Source organism: Sceloporus occidentalis, unplaced genomic scaffold (genome assembly GCF_023333645.1).
Source record: "Sceloporus occidentalis isolate IW3139 unplaced genomic scaffold, rSceOcc1.0.p SCAF_25, whole genome shotgun sequence".
Classification (NCBI taxonomy): Eukaryota; Metazoa; Chordata; class Lepidosauria; order Squamata; family Phrynosomatidae; genus Sceloporus; species Sceloporus occidentalis.
This window is the reverse complement of record NW_028317005.1, coordinates 7,057,914-7,071,123: the sequence shown is the minus strand read 5'-3', so window position 1 is coordinate 7,071,123 and position 13,210 is coordinate 7,057,914. Positions and strand designations below refer to the sequence as shown.

General features: G+C 41.5%; 1 protein-coding gene across 1 annotated transcript; it reads right to left on the bottom strand.

Moving 5' to 3' along the window:
• Positions 1-277: 277 nt before the first annotated feature.
• On the bottom strand, positions 278-12,167 carry LOC149300341 (GMP synthase [glutamine-hydrolyzing]-like). Its single transcript, XM_089485372.1, has 16 exons — positions 12,141-12,167; positions 8,994-9,175; positions 8,535-8,649; positions 7,822-7,919; positions 7,376-7,479; positions 7,017-7,210; positions 6,336-6,501; positions 5,984-6,135; positions 5,498-5,671; positions 4,675-4,780; positions 4,162-4,277; positions 3,266-3,391; positions 2,897-3,012; positions 2,386-2,516; positions 954-1,126; positions 278-379 (listed from the first exon to the last, which is right to left on the bottom strand). Exons 1-16 carry the CDS (start codon positions 12,165-12,167, stop codon positions 278-280), a joined length of 2,082 nt encoding a protein of 693 aa, XP_089341498.1.
• Positions 12,168-13,210: the final 1,043 nt, after the last annotated feature.

Genomic DNA, 13,210 nt, shown 5'->3' with positions numbered 1-13,210 from the left:
AGGCAGAATCCTTAAGACAAAAAGGCAAAGCAAGATGAGTGTGTCTGCGCTCAGGCAATGCCGCCGTGATTAATTACCCGTACAAATCCTCTGCCCCATTAAAGTATTCCCACCACTTCTACTGCACGTTAGGGCTCTGGGAAAGGAATCAGACGTCAGGTACAGTAGCAGCTCCAGTCAATTGAACAACAGTACTGCATGTCAACACTGGGAATGGTTTCTGATATAATTCAAGCCGGACACAGTACTTTCAAACCAGATTAAAACAAAACGTTATTTACTCCCACTCTGTAGTTCCCGGTGGCTTTGATGTCAAGTCATACATTACTCGAGATATTCCAGGGATCTTCTTAATTTCTGTGACCATCTTCAATACAACCTGATATAAGAGAGAACAGCTTAATCCCAAGGAATGGATTATATCCTACATGCATGACACCTATAACACACAGTGGTAGCAACCAAGACCCTGTTTCTTAAGAAGGCCCCCCAACGTGAAGATGCACCAAGTTACTTTATTTTGCACAGCCTAAGCGGGACCGATGTTATATTGCCACCGGAGAGCTCTTAGTGAGCCATTACTCAGAACGTCCACCAGGTGGAGTTACTTTTAAAGCTTAGTTGCACTGAATAAGCATTACTCGGACACTGTTGAGAAATCAGTTTACAGTAAATGAGATACACTACTCCATTTTCTCAGAGAGCAGATAACCTAAGCATACGCTCCAGAAGATCATAAAAGGAGAAGCATTAGAGACTGACTCGACGCTCGCGCATCACGAAAAACATGATTCCAAACCACCATATGCACTGGACGTTGATGAAATGGGGTGTCTGTAGGAGAATGACTGCAGCAATTCACAAGAGCAATCTTGTTATGGTTTAATATATTGCATATCGAACAATGCAAAACTTAACACCCATTATAAACGTCACAGACTAGTGAAACATACCTCTTCTGGAATTTCATTGCCTGGGGTAGCTGCAATGCCAGTCATAAAATCACTTGTGATGAAAGTACGAATGACCACCGATCTTTGACATGAAGGTTGCTTTTGCAAAGGATCACGATCAAAATGCAGTGGTGTCAATATGACAGGCATCTGACTGATTTTACCGGCATAACCTGCAGGAGGGAAACATTTTAATAACAGACGGGAAAGCCTAAACAAAAAGAGGTCAGATAATAACACTAAGATGCAGATCCCCTGCAGCGCTGCAGGGGACCCTGATCCTCCTCTCTGACAGGCGCTACATTCCTCCACTTCCGCTGGGGCTTCTATGATGGAGCACTGTCATCACATGACCTTCCGGTGCTCAGTCATAGAAGCTCCAGCGAAAGTGCCAGCCAGCAGCAGAGGTTTGTCTACGCTCATCCCTCAGAAGTTCACCGGCTGTCCCTAATATACACCAAGGAGTCTGGAGCAAGGAGGTGCAGAGTGGCATGTCAGTGGCACAGTTGCATATAGAGGGTTATAAGGGATAGCAGGGGGCATAGTGGCATATCGGGGGGTATATGGCATATTTGGGGTATAAGGCATATCAGAGGGCACTATGGCATATAGGGCATATGAGGCTTTTATGGTAAGGGCAGAGTGGCATTTCTGGGGGTTTAATGCATATCTGGGAGGCAGTGTGGCAAGCCTTGGCTCAAATGTTATATGTTTTATTCTGCTGTTTGTTTTTAACATCCAGTTCGCTCATTAAATTTTAAACAAAAAATGTACATTCATTTTTTATCCGATTAATCAAAAAAATAATTGGCCAACTAATCGATTATGAAAATAACCGTTAGTGGCAGCCCTAATACAAATGTCCTTGTTTGGAGAGCAAGGCTGACACAGAAATGGTTTGAGATCAGCGTGGAAGAACTTTACCAGCCCGCACCATGCACTGACCTCAACCCCAATGAACATTTTGAGGGTGAATTAGAACACTGACTGTGAGCCAGGCCATGCTGCCAATACCACGGCCTGACTGCTCCAATTACTCTTGGGGAATGCCAATGCTCCTGTCACTGAATGGAAATGAAAGTAGATCTCTGCAGTAATATTCCAGCATCTACTGGAAAGCCCTACTTCCCAGAACACTTGAGGCTGTAGCAGCAAAGGAGAACAGACTCTATATCAATGATGTTTTTTGTTTTTTTTTCTTTTTTCATAAGTGCATACCTAAATAACTTCTTATCCTTACTCATTTGGGAGAATTCATTTACTAAAATTATATTTAGCTCTAGAGGCATCGTGTCTGTTACAGCTCAGAAAGGTAAAAGGGCATCTGCAACCGAGATTTCCATTTTATTTGGAAACTTAAAGCAGTTTACACAAACTCAAAGGCACTGACACAGAATCAAGTCTGAAGTTCACAATCCTACTGCTTACTTACCAGACTCTCTAAGAATATTATGAGCCTCAAAATCCGCCTGCCGTAATGTACTAAGAACTCCTGTCGTTAAAAAGGTAGGAGTAACATCAGTAGGAGATTCTTTGATTGGTGGCCCAAACACATACACAACCCTAAAAAAAAAAAAAAAAAAGTAGGAAAAAAATTGAAATAAAAAAAAAAAAATTTTTTTATTCATTTATATACATTACACACCTTGACTTAAAAATTTTTTTTAAGTAAAACGTGGGGGGAAAAAAAGCAGGCAAGCCATTTAGAAAAATTGCAGACTTACACAGCAAAAAAAAAACCCCAAAACATGCGAACAGATATCCAGTACTACATCCAAAAGAAAATAAAAAGCACAAAACCAAACTCTTAAAATTGTGTAAAGTGGGTAAAATATTCCGACTCAAGGTCAGTCAGATTAATCACACTATTATTGTAAAACACAAGTAAAACCATATTTCTCTACCTTAATCCAAGACAGAAATATTAAATGAGAACCCCCTACCTGTTGATATTGTGACACATACGAGGTATGAGACGTGCCAGGTACATTAGGGACTCCCAATGGGGAGCATCTTTACTTGTGATTCCACATACATAACTGTACGAGCGACAGTCACCCTGAAAGGAGGACAAACAGCCTATGTAAAAACAATCACTTCTGCATTCTAGCACATACAGCAATGAGAAAGACCTAACAATTAGTAAGAAAGGTATTCACTGTTACAAGATCGGTATCTTTCAAATTTAGTTTTTCTGCAAGAGTAACCTTAGAATTGGCAAAAGGGTAACTTATTGGAAAAGTAATTAACCATCAGCAATTTTATTATTCCAGGACTTCTTGTTTAAGCATTAGCGATATCAATCCACCAACCTGTACTCCAACAGTTTTAATAGGCAACAAGAATGCATTCAGTGAATGTAGACTAGTGATTTGTAGCAGTTTCTCCTGGTCTTCTTCTGACGTACAAGCTTTGACTCTCTGTAGAAGGGTGTGCGGCTGCAAAGCGAGGGCAAATCAATGAGCATTTAAAAGGATAATGTTTCAATCTACCTTACATGCCACCCGTTTGTAAAACAGAAAAATAACGGCGAGAAACTCATTAAAATGGTACCATTCTAAAGCATAATTTCCATAGAAATAAACTAAAAATTTGCCAAGTGCCATAAAACCGTTTGACATTTAAGGAGACGTTCATCCGGCTCCGTGCCATATGGTTGTCGCATTTCAGAGGAATCAGGACTTGTATGGTCATATACGAGGATAAGTCTGTAAACTTTAATTTGTCTCAGCTCTAAAAACATGTATAAGGGGGAAAAAAGGTTGCTCCATATATAATGTACTATGACATTTATTAGATATTCAATTAGAAACTATGGTAATAGTTTCTAATAGCTTCAAAGAAAGCATGTTCCCACAGAACAGCTTGCTATCTATCGGCCTTGTGCTGCTATTACCATATTTTTAGCACAATACAGCCGTGCTTTAAAACAGATAAGCTACTTGTGTTTATCTTTGATTCACGAGGATCCTAGAGTCAGTGTCTGAGGGGAAGGCGAGACAAAAATGAAGGGTATTCAAGCAGCATAGATATGAAGGTAGAAAAAAAAAAAAAATCTATCCAACGCAATATAAAATAAACTGCAATACAAAAGAAATATATAATTCAAAAGTAATCTCATGAGATTTAAAAATCATATTCTTAATGTAAACATATATTGTTTTTCCTCATATTGTAAAGCGGAGAGTCACATACACAGACAGCGTACCTTTTTAACGCTAGCCGAGTAATCGGCAACTATTTTTAAAATATTATTCGTTTCAGGAAAGTCTTTACAGATGAAGGGTTCCTCTGCACATATAACACGAATTGCAAGTCCAGGGCCTGCAAAAACAAACAGCATGTTTATGGCACGTATTAAACACATGCTTAGACACTTAATGCACACAGTAATAAAGATTTTCCGGGTTACGCCAAGTGTAAACAATTAAACATCCTAAATAGTTCTAATTTGGAAAGGCCAGAGGGTGTAACTGTTCGTAGTTTGTGGTCTTTCTTTACCCATTAAGTGTAATGGCTTTAGCGATACTTTGCTTTACAGTTCACGTCATGGAAGCTGAAGTCTGCTGCATGCCGAGACAGCATTATCCAATACATTCCCTGCCGTGAAGTGCTCGCCTTTCTTCTTACCAAAGCCTCTAAACTCACTGGACTAAAAACAGGCGGTGTTGCGAGTTTGATTGTGGTGGACCCATGTGATGAACACGGTCACATAACGTACCTGGGAAAGGATGTCTGCTGACTAGTTCTTCGGGAAGGCCAAGCTCTCTGCCCAACGCTCTTACTTCATCCTTGTGGAAATCTTTTAACGGCTCGATTACTTTACCCTAGAGGGAAAAATGGTTTGTGTCATACACCAATAAGATATGTTACCAAAGAGCAAACAAAATTCAATTTAACAAAACACAAAATCAGACGGTACGTGTACACTCAACACTATACCAAGGTAATGATTACTGAGCTGTGCTTGTTTTACTCCTGTATTTATAGGAAAACTGCCAAAGATAAATACACAGTGAGCAGCTCTTCAAGGTTTTGGGCCTAATGTAGTCTACGCTATGTTTTATCACCACTTTCAGTGCTGCCTAGGAACATTACCTCTGTACCCTCTCGGCTCTTCCAAAGACTGGGTTCACTAGGATCTTATTGACCTGCTAGTCAGTAACCAAAGCACTTCGCAGCACAAAACGTGTCCTCACTACACCAATACAGGTCAGCAGTATACAGAGGCACCGGGACTTTTGATACAGCTGCATTTCTTGCAATTACGGCAGTCCGGTTGTACTCGGGTGAGGATTTGGTCGACCAAGCTACAATCTACCAGTCTGCAAATTTAAAATTTAAATGTCTGCTAAAATAGCAAGAACTTTACCCAGATATACACAGTGTGCATTTTACTTTCAAACCTAAAAAATAAAACAGATAATCTAGAATGGTACAAAATAGTCCAGATATCAATGGCCTTCTTTGATATGAGGTTGCCCAGGTACATAAATATAATAAAAAAATATATACATATATGTATAAGCAGATACATTAGTTACCTCTTCCCTCAATTTTCTGATGAGCTCCGTGTCGTTGTGATGTGTTTTAATCACTTCTGCTTTACCGCTGACGATAGTGGATGCACTCTCAATTAAATCTGGCCTTAGTGTCCCTTGCGCAAGAAAGACCTCCTCAGGATTTAGGTTTAGTTCACCTATGACCTCATTGGCAATCTGGAGGACAAAATAAGAAAAAAACAACTGCAATCAAAACATTCTTGAGAAGAAATATGAACAAGCTAAAAAAAAACAAAAAACTAGAATCTCACTCAAATAAGATAAATATCCACACATTAAGTTATAAAAACAGTTATAGTAAGTGACTACAGAATCATTAAGACAAAATGGAATTATCCAAGCACCAATATACTAAAGCTTAATAAAATCTTAGAAATATGTAAGAATAAAATACACACCATAGCACACCGTAAGACGAGCTGAGAACACATACCAAAACGCTATAAATATCTACAACATTTACAGTACCTTTACAAACGTGTCACCGATGATTTTCCTTTTCTCTTCAGGGTTTGTGGTCATATTAAGGGTCTTACTGATCCGTTTCCGTGGAGTGCGGTCTTCATCTGATATTGGCAATGTTGTTGTACCATTGTAAAATGAATGAGCAGCGTTCACAACTGTGGAAGATAAAAGAAGGGTTAATACCACCCGCCTTAGTTACTTTCACCCATCAACAAACCTTAACAAGCTTAATGAAAGTCACTAAAGCCCATAAGGATTCACCTCTGAACTTTGCAACACGCTTGGAAAAGTATGAGGAATGCAAACACAATGGATTCAGTACATTACAGACGAGGAGTAATTGCAAGCCGTTTACCTTTAACTTGGATGCCCAGCTTTTTTAGAGCTTCTTCCACAGACTGGCTCTCTCTCTTCCTCATAAAACCATTGTCTATATGCACCGCGATAACTTGGTCCTTATTTAATGCTTTGTTCAATAGAGCTGTACACACTGTGGAATCCACACCGCCACTTAGCAAAACCTGAAACCCACACAAATGTAGCCGATTACAAGACAACAGGCAGTATAGGAATATTTGTTAGCATAGCATTGCATGTTTTAGGGCACTTGGGGGTAAGAATGAATTATTATAGTTTGGAACCTGTCGATTCCAAACCACTACTAGCATTAGAACGCTACCTAGAGAAATACATCCGTACGATTACAGTCCAAACTTGTCTTGTTCACGAGTTCATTGATTTCTACTTTTTCACAGAAGAGGTAATGAAATCTGGAAAGGTATTTGCTTTTTGAGCATTTGGTGCTTACAGCAGGTCGATGAGCACTATAATGGTTGGCGGCAGTAATAGAGGTGATATGGATACCGCATGGGCTTAAAAACACCTTTATGATTAGGCCCTTGCTTAAAAGCAAAGCAATATGAAGAACGCGTTGTACCAGTGTAATCATTCTCCTTGTGCCACGCTGCACAAAGGGTAAAACCATAACGTTCATAAACCACACAGTGCTGGCCCCACAACACACCACAAAACTCACCAAGACTTTAGAGGAGCCAACCTTCTCCTTGATCTCACGGATACATTCAATTTCTCGGTTTTGTACAGTAAAGGTACCGCTGCATCCCGCTATGTCATACAAGAAGTTTTTCAGCATTACTTTCCCATTTTCCGTGAGGCCAACCTCCGGGTGGAACTGCACTCCATAAAGCTTTTTCGCCTCATTGGCAATTCCTTTAAAGTGGAAGAGAAAAACAGGACCCCGGATTAGCAGAAATACACAAAAACGAGTTCCAACCATTTAAGTCAGTTGCTAGGGCGACTATTTTGGGAACTAATCCAATACATATTTAAATGGGTTCTCTCCCTCGCTCGCATTGTATACATTCTGATACATACCTGCTACAATGTTCCCAGACTGTGCAACTACTTTAAAACCATCAGCAACTTTGTCGACGCTGTCTCCATGGGTCAACAACACGACTTCCTCTTTCTGCAGGCCCCTATATACATGAAACAAACATCAGCAAAAGGCGAGGATAGTCTATAGCAATGGGTCTCCGATGTCTCGTTTAGCTGCAAAAGTGTTCTTTCAACAAAGTGGAACAACAGCTTTAAATGAAAGTGGATAATGGCTATAGCTATATTTCTTATCGCAGGTTCCCTAAAAACGTAAAGAAATGGGAACGGGAGAACTTTCTATAAGTGATATAGGTAGAAGTGATGCAATTTTCATAACCCACAAAAATTCTATTATAGAAGGCTACTGGTGCTAAATTATGATAAATCCACATGACTACAGAGTATTTTTCCAGCTGGATAAATAAGCGTGGGTTGCGATTTACCTGAACAGAGAGCATGTATTATCTATGTTTATACTGAAGACACCATCTTCTCTCACATTTTTCTTATGGACAGTACCACCAAAAACTTTGTTCATCATCTAGAAAAAAAAAAAAAAAACAATTTCAAGTCAGTGAAAAATATTTAAGGGGGAAAAAAAAAAAATGTATTTGGAGGTGGACAAAAGTTTTACAGAATCGCACAAAATTACAGCAGACAGCTTGTTTTTACAATCAACAGGAACGAACACCTTTCATAAATGTGTAAAAAAAAAACCAAAACATTCAATAATAAGGCAATGGTGAAAAGAGTTTAGGAGAGCGACTGCCACGCTCCCGAGTTATTACAACACGCAGCAGCTGAAAGCAACCAAAGCTTATTTAAATCAATACAGATATATTACATATACACACACACACGCTACTGTCCAAAAGTTTGGGGTCACTTAATTGTTTTCATTGAAAACATGGTATTAAAAGCTGTGTCATAATCGCAAAAGGATCAGTTACCCTTTTAAACTTGTATTAGCTAAAACAGCGTGCCATTGGAACACAGGAGTGATGGGAGTGATAATATCTAGGAAAATATTGCATTCAAAATAAGTTGTTTTTAGCTACAATAGTCATTTACAACATCAACTATGTCTACACTGTATTTCTGATCCATTTCACGTTTTATTTAGTAGTAATATATATATATTGCAGTAAGATGGTACCTGCATTCCGTAGCAGATTCCGAGGACCGGCTTGCCAATGGCAAATATAGCAGAGTCAAACCACGGAGCATCCTCGGCGTACACAGAATTTGGTCCTCCGGATATGATGATAGCGCTGCAAGGTGGAAAAAATACGTTTAAAAATACACTCCTATCTACACATTCCCTATTTCTCATTGTAAAGTCATATCATTTCATTATAAAACGTGTAAGATGACCCATTCAATGCAATATAAACAAATGAGGAATGTAAACAGTAGGGTTTCTTATCTAATCTGTGCGGACTCAAGGCTGCAGGATTTGCCAGTCCGTTTATTCCCAGGCGGCTGTTTAGCACAGGGCACTGTTTAGCAATGTGCTTCTCATGTCCTCCAAAAACCGAGAAAAGCAGGGGTGGGGAAAATATCACACCAAACGTGTCCTGTGTTTTTAAATACACTAGAAAAACATCTTTCCTACCGGAATCCTTGCTCCCTGATTGCAAACGCTGGCGTTTCTAGTGGGAATATTTCAGACTGAACGAAGAACTCGCGCACGCGGCGATCTATGACTTTTCCGTACTGAGCTCCGGCATCGAGTATCACGACAGCTCCCTCGAAGCGATGCTGTCCATCCTTTACTTCGGTTGAGGCTTTATCCAGCTAAAAGACAAACGTGCCAAGTAAGAAGACATTCTCTGATGACTTATTACTTAACTACTTAAACTAGGGCCCCATATATTACAGTACTAGGTAAGCACCTTAATATGCATTCATTTACCTAAAAGAAATAAACGCTGCTGCAGTTCTCCAGCTGGCAGGAAATCAATGAAAAGCCCCCAACACATTCACAGAGGGGCTAAAACCCCCTTGAACTCTAGCACAAGGCAGCCGGCTTGCTGTAGGTTACATGCGATGCAAGGAATAGAGCTGGGGGTGGAGAGTAACAGGGGATTCGGACGAACCCCTCCATGCATACACAACAAATATGTCTACGCTCTATTATCACATCCATGTAAGTGCATATGATGGATTAAAGTCACATGTAACAGCCTTGGGGAAGCTACAATAATGATTAGATGCATAAACTAGTATTCAATGCATGCACCATGGGGGCTGTTGCATTTTGAATCTGGAGCAATCACCATGGCAACCAGTGGCACATACCTGGTATTTGCTCTACATCTAAAGGACTGGTATTTTTTATTGAAGTCAGAACATTGAGAAGGACATAATTACAGTTCCGGCATGTGATTACTGTGTGCGACAAAGCGACGACTGTGCAATGCCTTCCTGTATGTTATATGTTAAAAGGGGCCGTTATTAAATTACACGCCGCTAGTAAGTCACATTGCAAACATGACGGGAGGATGTGGATACACGCTGGTGAGCATGTGATACCCGGCAGATACGATTCGCAACACTCATTACATGTTCTCTAAACGAACATATCCTGCCCAAAGTGGTGGCGACCGGTGCCATACAGCTGAAACAGACGAATGGAAAATAACGTTGCGTATTAGCCCATGGCTATAGAAACCTACTATGGCTTCACGAGTCCGGAAGACACACATTAATTATAAAATAATGCTGAGTTACGTGGCAGCATGTTAGCCGTCACGGCCGCCTGGCTCCCAGAACACGTCTAGCCCAGTGTTTGCCCATTGACAAAATAAAAAGTTTGATGACTTGGCCGGTATCCGCTACATCGGCCCTCAACTAAATATCTGAGTAGCGATGACCAGATGAGTAATGTTTCAATTCACTGGCCACTTAAAACATGTCCACCGTACACTTCTGCAAAACCTGCACTTGTTCTGTTACCTTAAACGGGCCACACGGAAAGCATAGGCAATGTGCTGACGTATACTGATGAATGCTTTTCTTATACAGGCTTAATGCTTAGAAGCCATACATTAGATTGAAAGTGAAGGCTATTTACATGGGCTACTGCAAAGTATTCATCAATGGAACTATTCTCCCTGCACCAATAACTAAATAACCCTTAGAAACATTGCCTAGAAATTGCTAGAGAGATATGATCAAACCTCATGAAAGCTGGAATGGGCTTTATTTGTCCTGTAAGGACCCCACAGCTTACAAGGGCTACAAATATAGCAAGTCAGAAAAAATATTCCAAGAGGAAGAGACGCACTATGAATATTCCTTAAACATTTTAATCTGATCAAGCAGAAGGATTGTAAGAAATAAAGCGTTCTGTAAGAACAAGAGAGCATTTGTGACCATTCACTATCTACAATAGAAACAAATTCACGTCGTCTGCACTTAAACATAATAAGATGTACACAGCATGTCTGAGGAATACTAGGAGATCCATCCAAATATACTAATTAATAATGAATTGAGACGCGCATCTACATGGCCGCTTAGGGACACGTTTAAATGGGGATTTTAAAGCTTGTAGAACGTCACCGCCATTGATCTGGTGTTTTTATGCTTTGTTGGTGCCTTTAAATAAAGTCTTTTACAGATCAATATGGTTTAGATTTTTTTAAGTGTCATGCAATTCTAGCATTCGATCTAACATGCAAAAGCACTGGTGTTAAAGGTCACTGGATGTGTTACCCAATGCAATTAATTGAATATTTGGCGCGGGGAGGGGGGGAGAGATGAGTCTTTTAGAAGAGCAGCTGACAGTTAAACTATTTGCACCAATTTATTAACCTAGACCGATGCTCTGAGAAGTTATCTACATCATGCCTAAGGCACCCACTGCGGTTACTGTTCTTTAATACATTGACACAGATTGCAGAGTTAGGAAAGAGTTAAACGATTCCTAGCATTTCATTTACTAGAGAAATTGATTTTTTATTCTATAACTAAACTCCTAAACGGGAAGATCACCGAAACTCGGTAGCCGTTCATCTGGCCAACAAAACTCCGGGAAGCCCCTAAAGACACGCACGTGTTCCTGAGATCGTCTGCACTCACCGACCGATCGCATTCTAGCCCTTTATCCGGGCGCTATTCTTACCCGCTAGGGTCGGGGGGAGACACAGGGAAGCGTGCTGCCCACGTGGTTAGGGCTGCGATCGCACAGAGCCCCCGTGGCTCACCCATTACGGCGATGCGTTAACCCTCCCAGCGCGGGAGAGAAGAGGTTAAGCTGCATGCTGGTCAGTACGGATGCTCCGCACATGCCGTTAGCAAACCGCACGTGTGTTTTGCATCCCCAGGGGGATTAAAGAGTCACACCCGGCACACACGCCAGAGAAACAACTTCTATTCGTATTACAGATGGTTTGGACCATTATATAAGCAGATCATTAACCCTGAAAGGGCCGCCGACAGACATGTCAGATAGCCCATGGCTTCCCGCATGACAGATGGGATGACACGGCCAGGCACAGGGCAGTAAGAATGTCCCTACTAGGCCAAGCTGACTACTGTACAGCACACTAAGGCAGAGTCAGCCAGAGTGCCCCAGACAGAGGGGGTCCTACATGGCTGCAGCCCGTGTCCTGGCAAGCCCTGGGCACTGACAGGATGGCAGGAACATAATATACACAAGGCCTCAGCAGGGCACTTATTTTTCATCCCTGCCCCAACTCTACCCTGCCTGGCTGCGCGACCTGGCACCGCACCCCACTCCACTCCCAACACTGACCTTGGCGTCTCCGTTACACAGAGCCATGGGTGGCCGCGGTGTGGGCGGCTGGTCAGAGGGTAGCGAACGTCTGCGTGAGAGTAAGCTTTGGCGCCGGAGAGAATGGTGCTTGCGAGTATGTGATACGCAGTCTCTCCGCCCCCTCTCGTCATCCTCCTCTAGGTGGAGCTCTGGAGTAGAGACGAGCTTAGCTTAAGGTGAAGCGTGGGACGCCATGTTGGATTCGGGACAGAGAACCGATTTCTTATTAACAATTGCGGTAGGTTTAAACGCACTTGCTTTTTGGTGAGCGGCGTTTTACGACTTCTTCTAAAACAGTGGTTGGCTTACGGTGTAAAATGTTTACCGAAGTCTGCCACAAAATTTATCTGAACAGTAGAAGAACGTATTTCATTTACAACCAAGCTGGAAATTTTACCATAACAAAGATGGCTCCTTCGTCATGTCGCGTGAAAATCCTTGACGGTTCCCACCGAATGTTTTAAGGCCCCGAGAACGCACAGAAATGTGGTATTATTCGTAAAAAGTGTTTGTAATGATGTGAACAGCTTTTTACTGGTCACTGGCGCGTGTGCGGATACGAGCTTTGCCTAATTTGCTCTTGTTGTGAAGACACAGTTGTGATTCAGTATTGTGTCTCAGGTGCTTAGAACACCCTGAACGACCATACGAATTGCTGACTCGATCGTTTTATGTGTGCGGCTAGCATTTGATTGGGCAGCGATGTAGTCCTGTGCGCGCAATGATTCCTTCCAGTAACAAAATAGAAGAAACTTGGTTCCGCATTCCCATTGGGCTCACGAATCAGGAAGAGAGTAGGTTGTAGACGGAAGGCAATGAAAGACGGACGATATTTCCAGGATGACCGGTAAATGGAAGGAGTGATGAGCTGTCAGTAAGAGGTAAGGAAAGGGAATATTGTAGCTCGGTAAAAGCAGTACGGCTTTGTTTACAGATCGCTTATTGTAATGTAGTCGAAGGCCTTTAGTGGATACTGTATTTGTTCACTTCTCTGCACTTTGTACACGGGGTTATGAAATCTCCACATGTAATGCGTAAGACTCATTGCG

Coding starts and splice junctions, on each gene's coding strand:
- LOC149300341 (XM_089485372.1), bottom strand. CDS start 12,167: ATGGCTCTGTGTAACGGAGACGCCAAG. Junction 3,392..4,161: donor ACTCGGCTAGCGTTAAAAAG/GTACGCTGTCTG, acceptor CTCGCTTTGCAG/CCGCACACCCTTCTACAGAG. Junction 2,517..2,896: donor ATGTGTCACAATATCAACAG/GTAGGGGGTTCT, acceptor TTTTTTTTTTAG/GGTTGTGTATGTGTTTGGGC.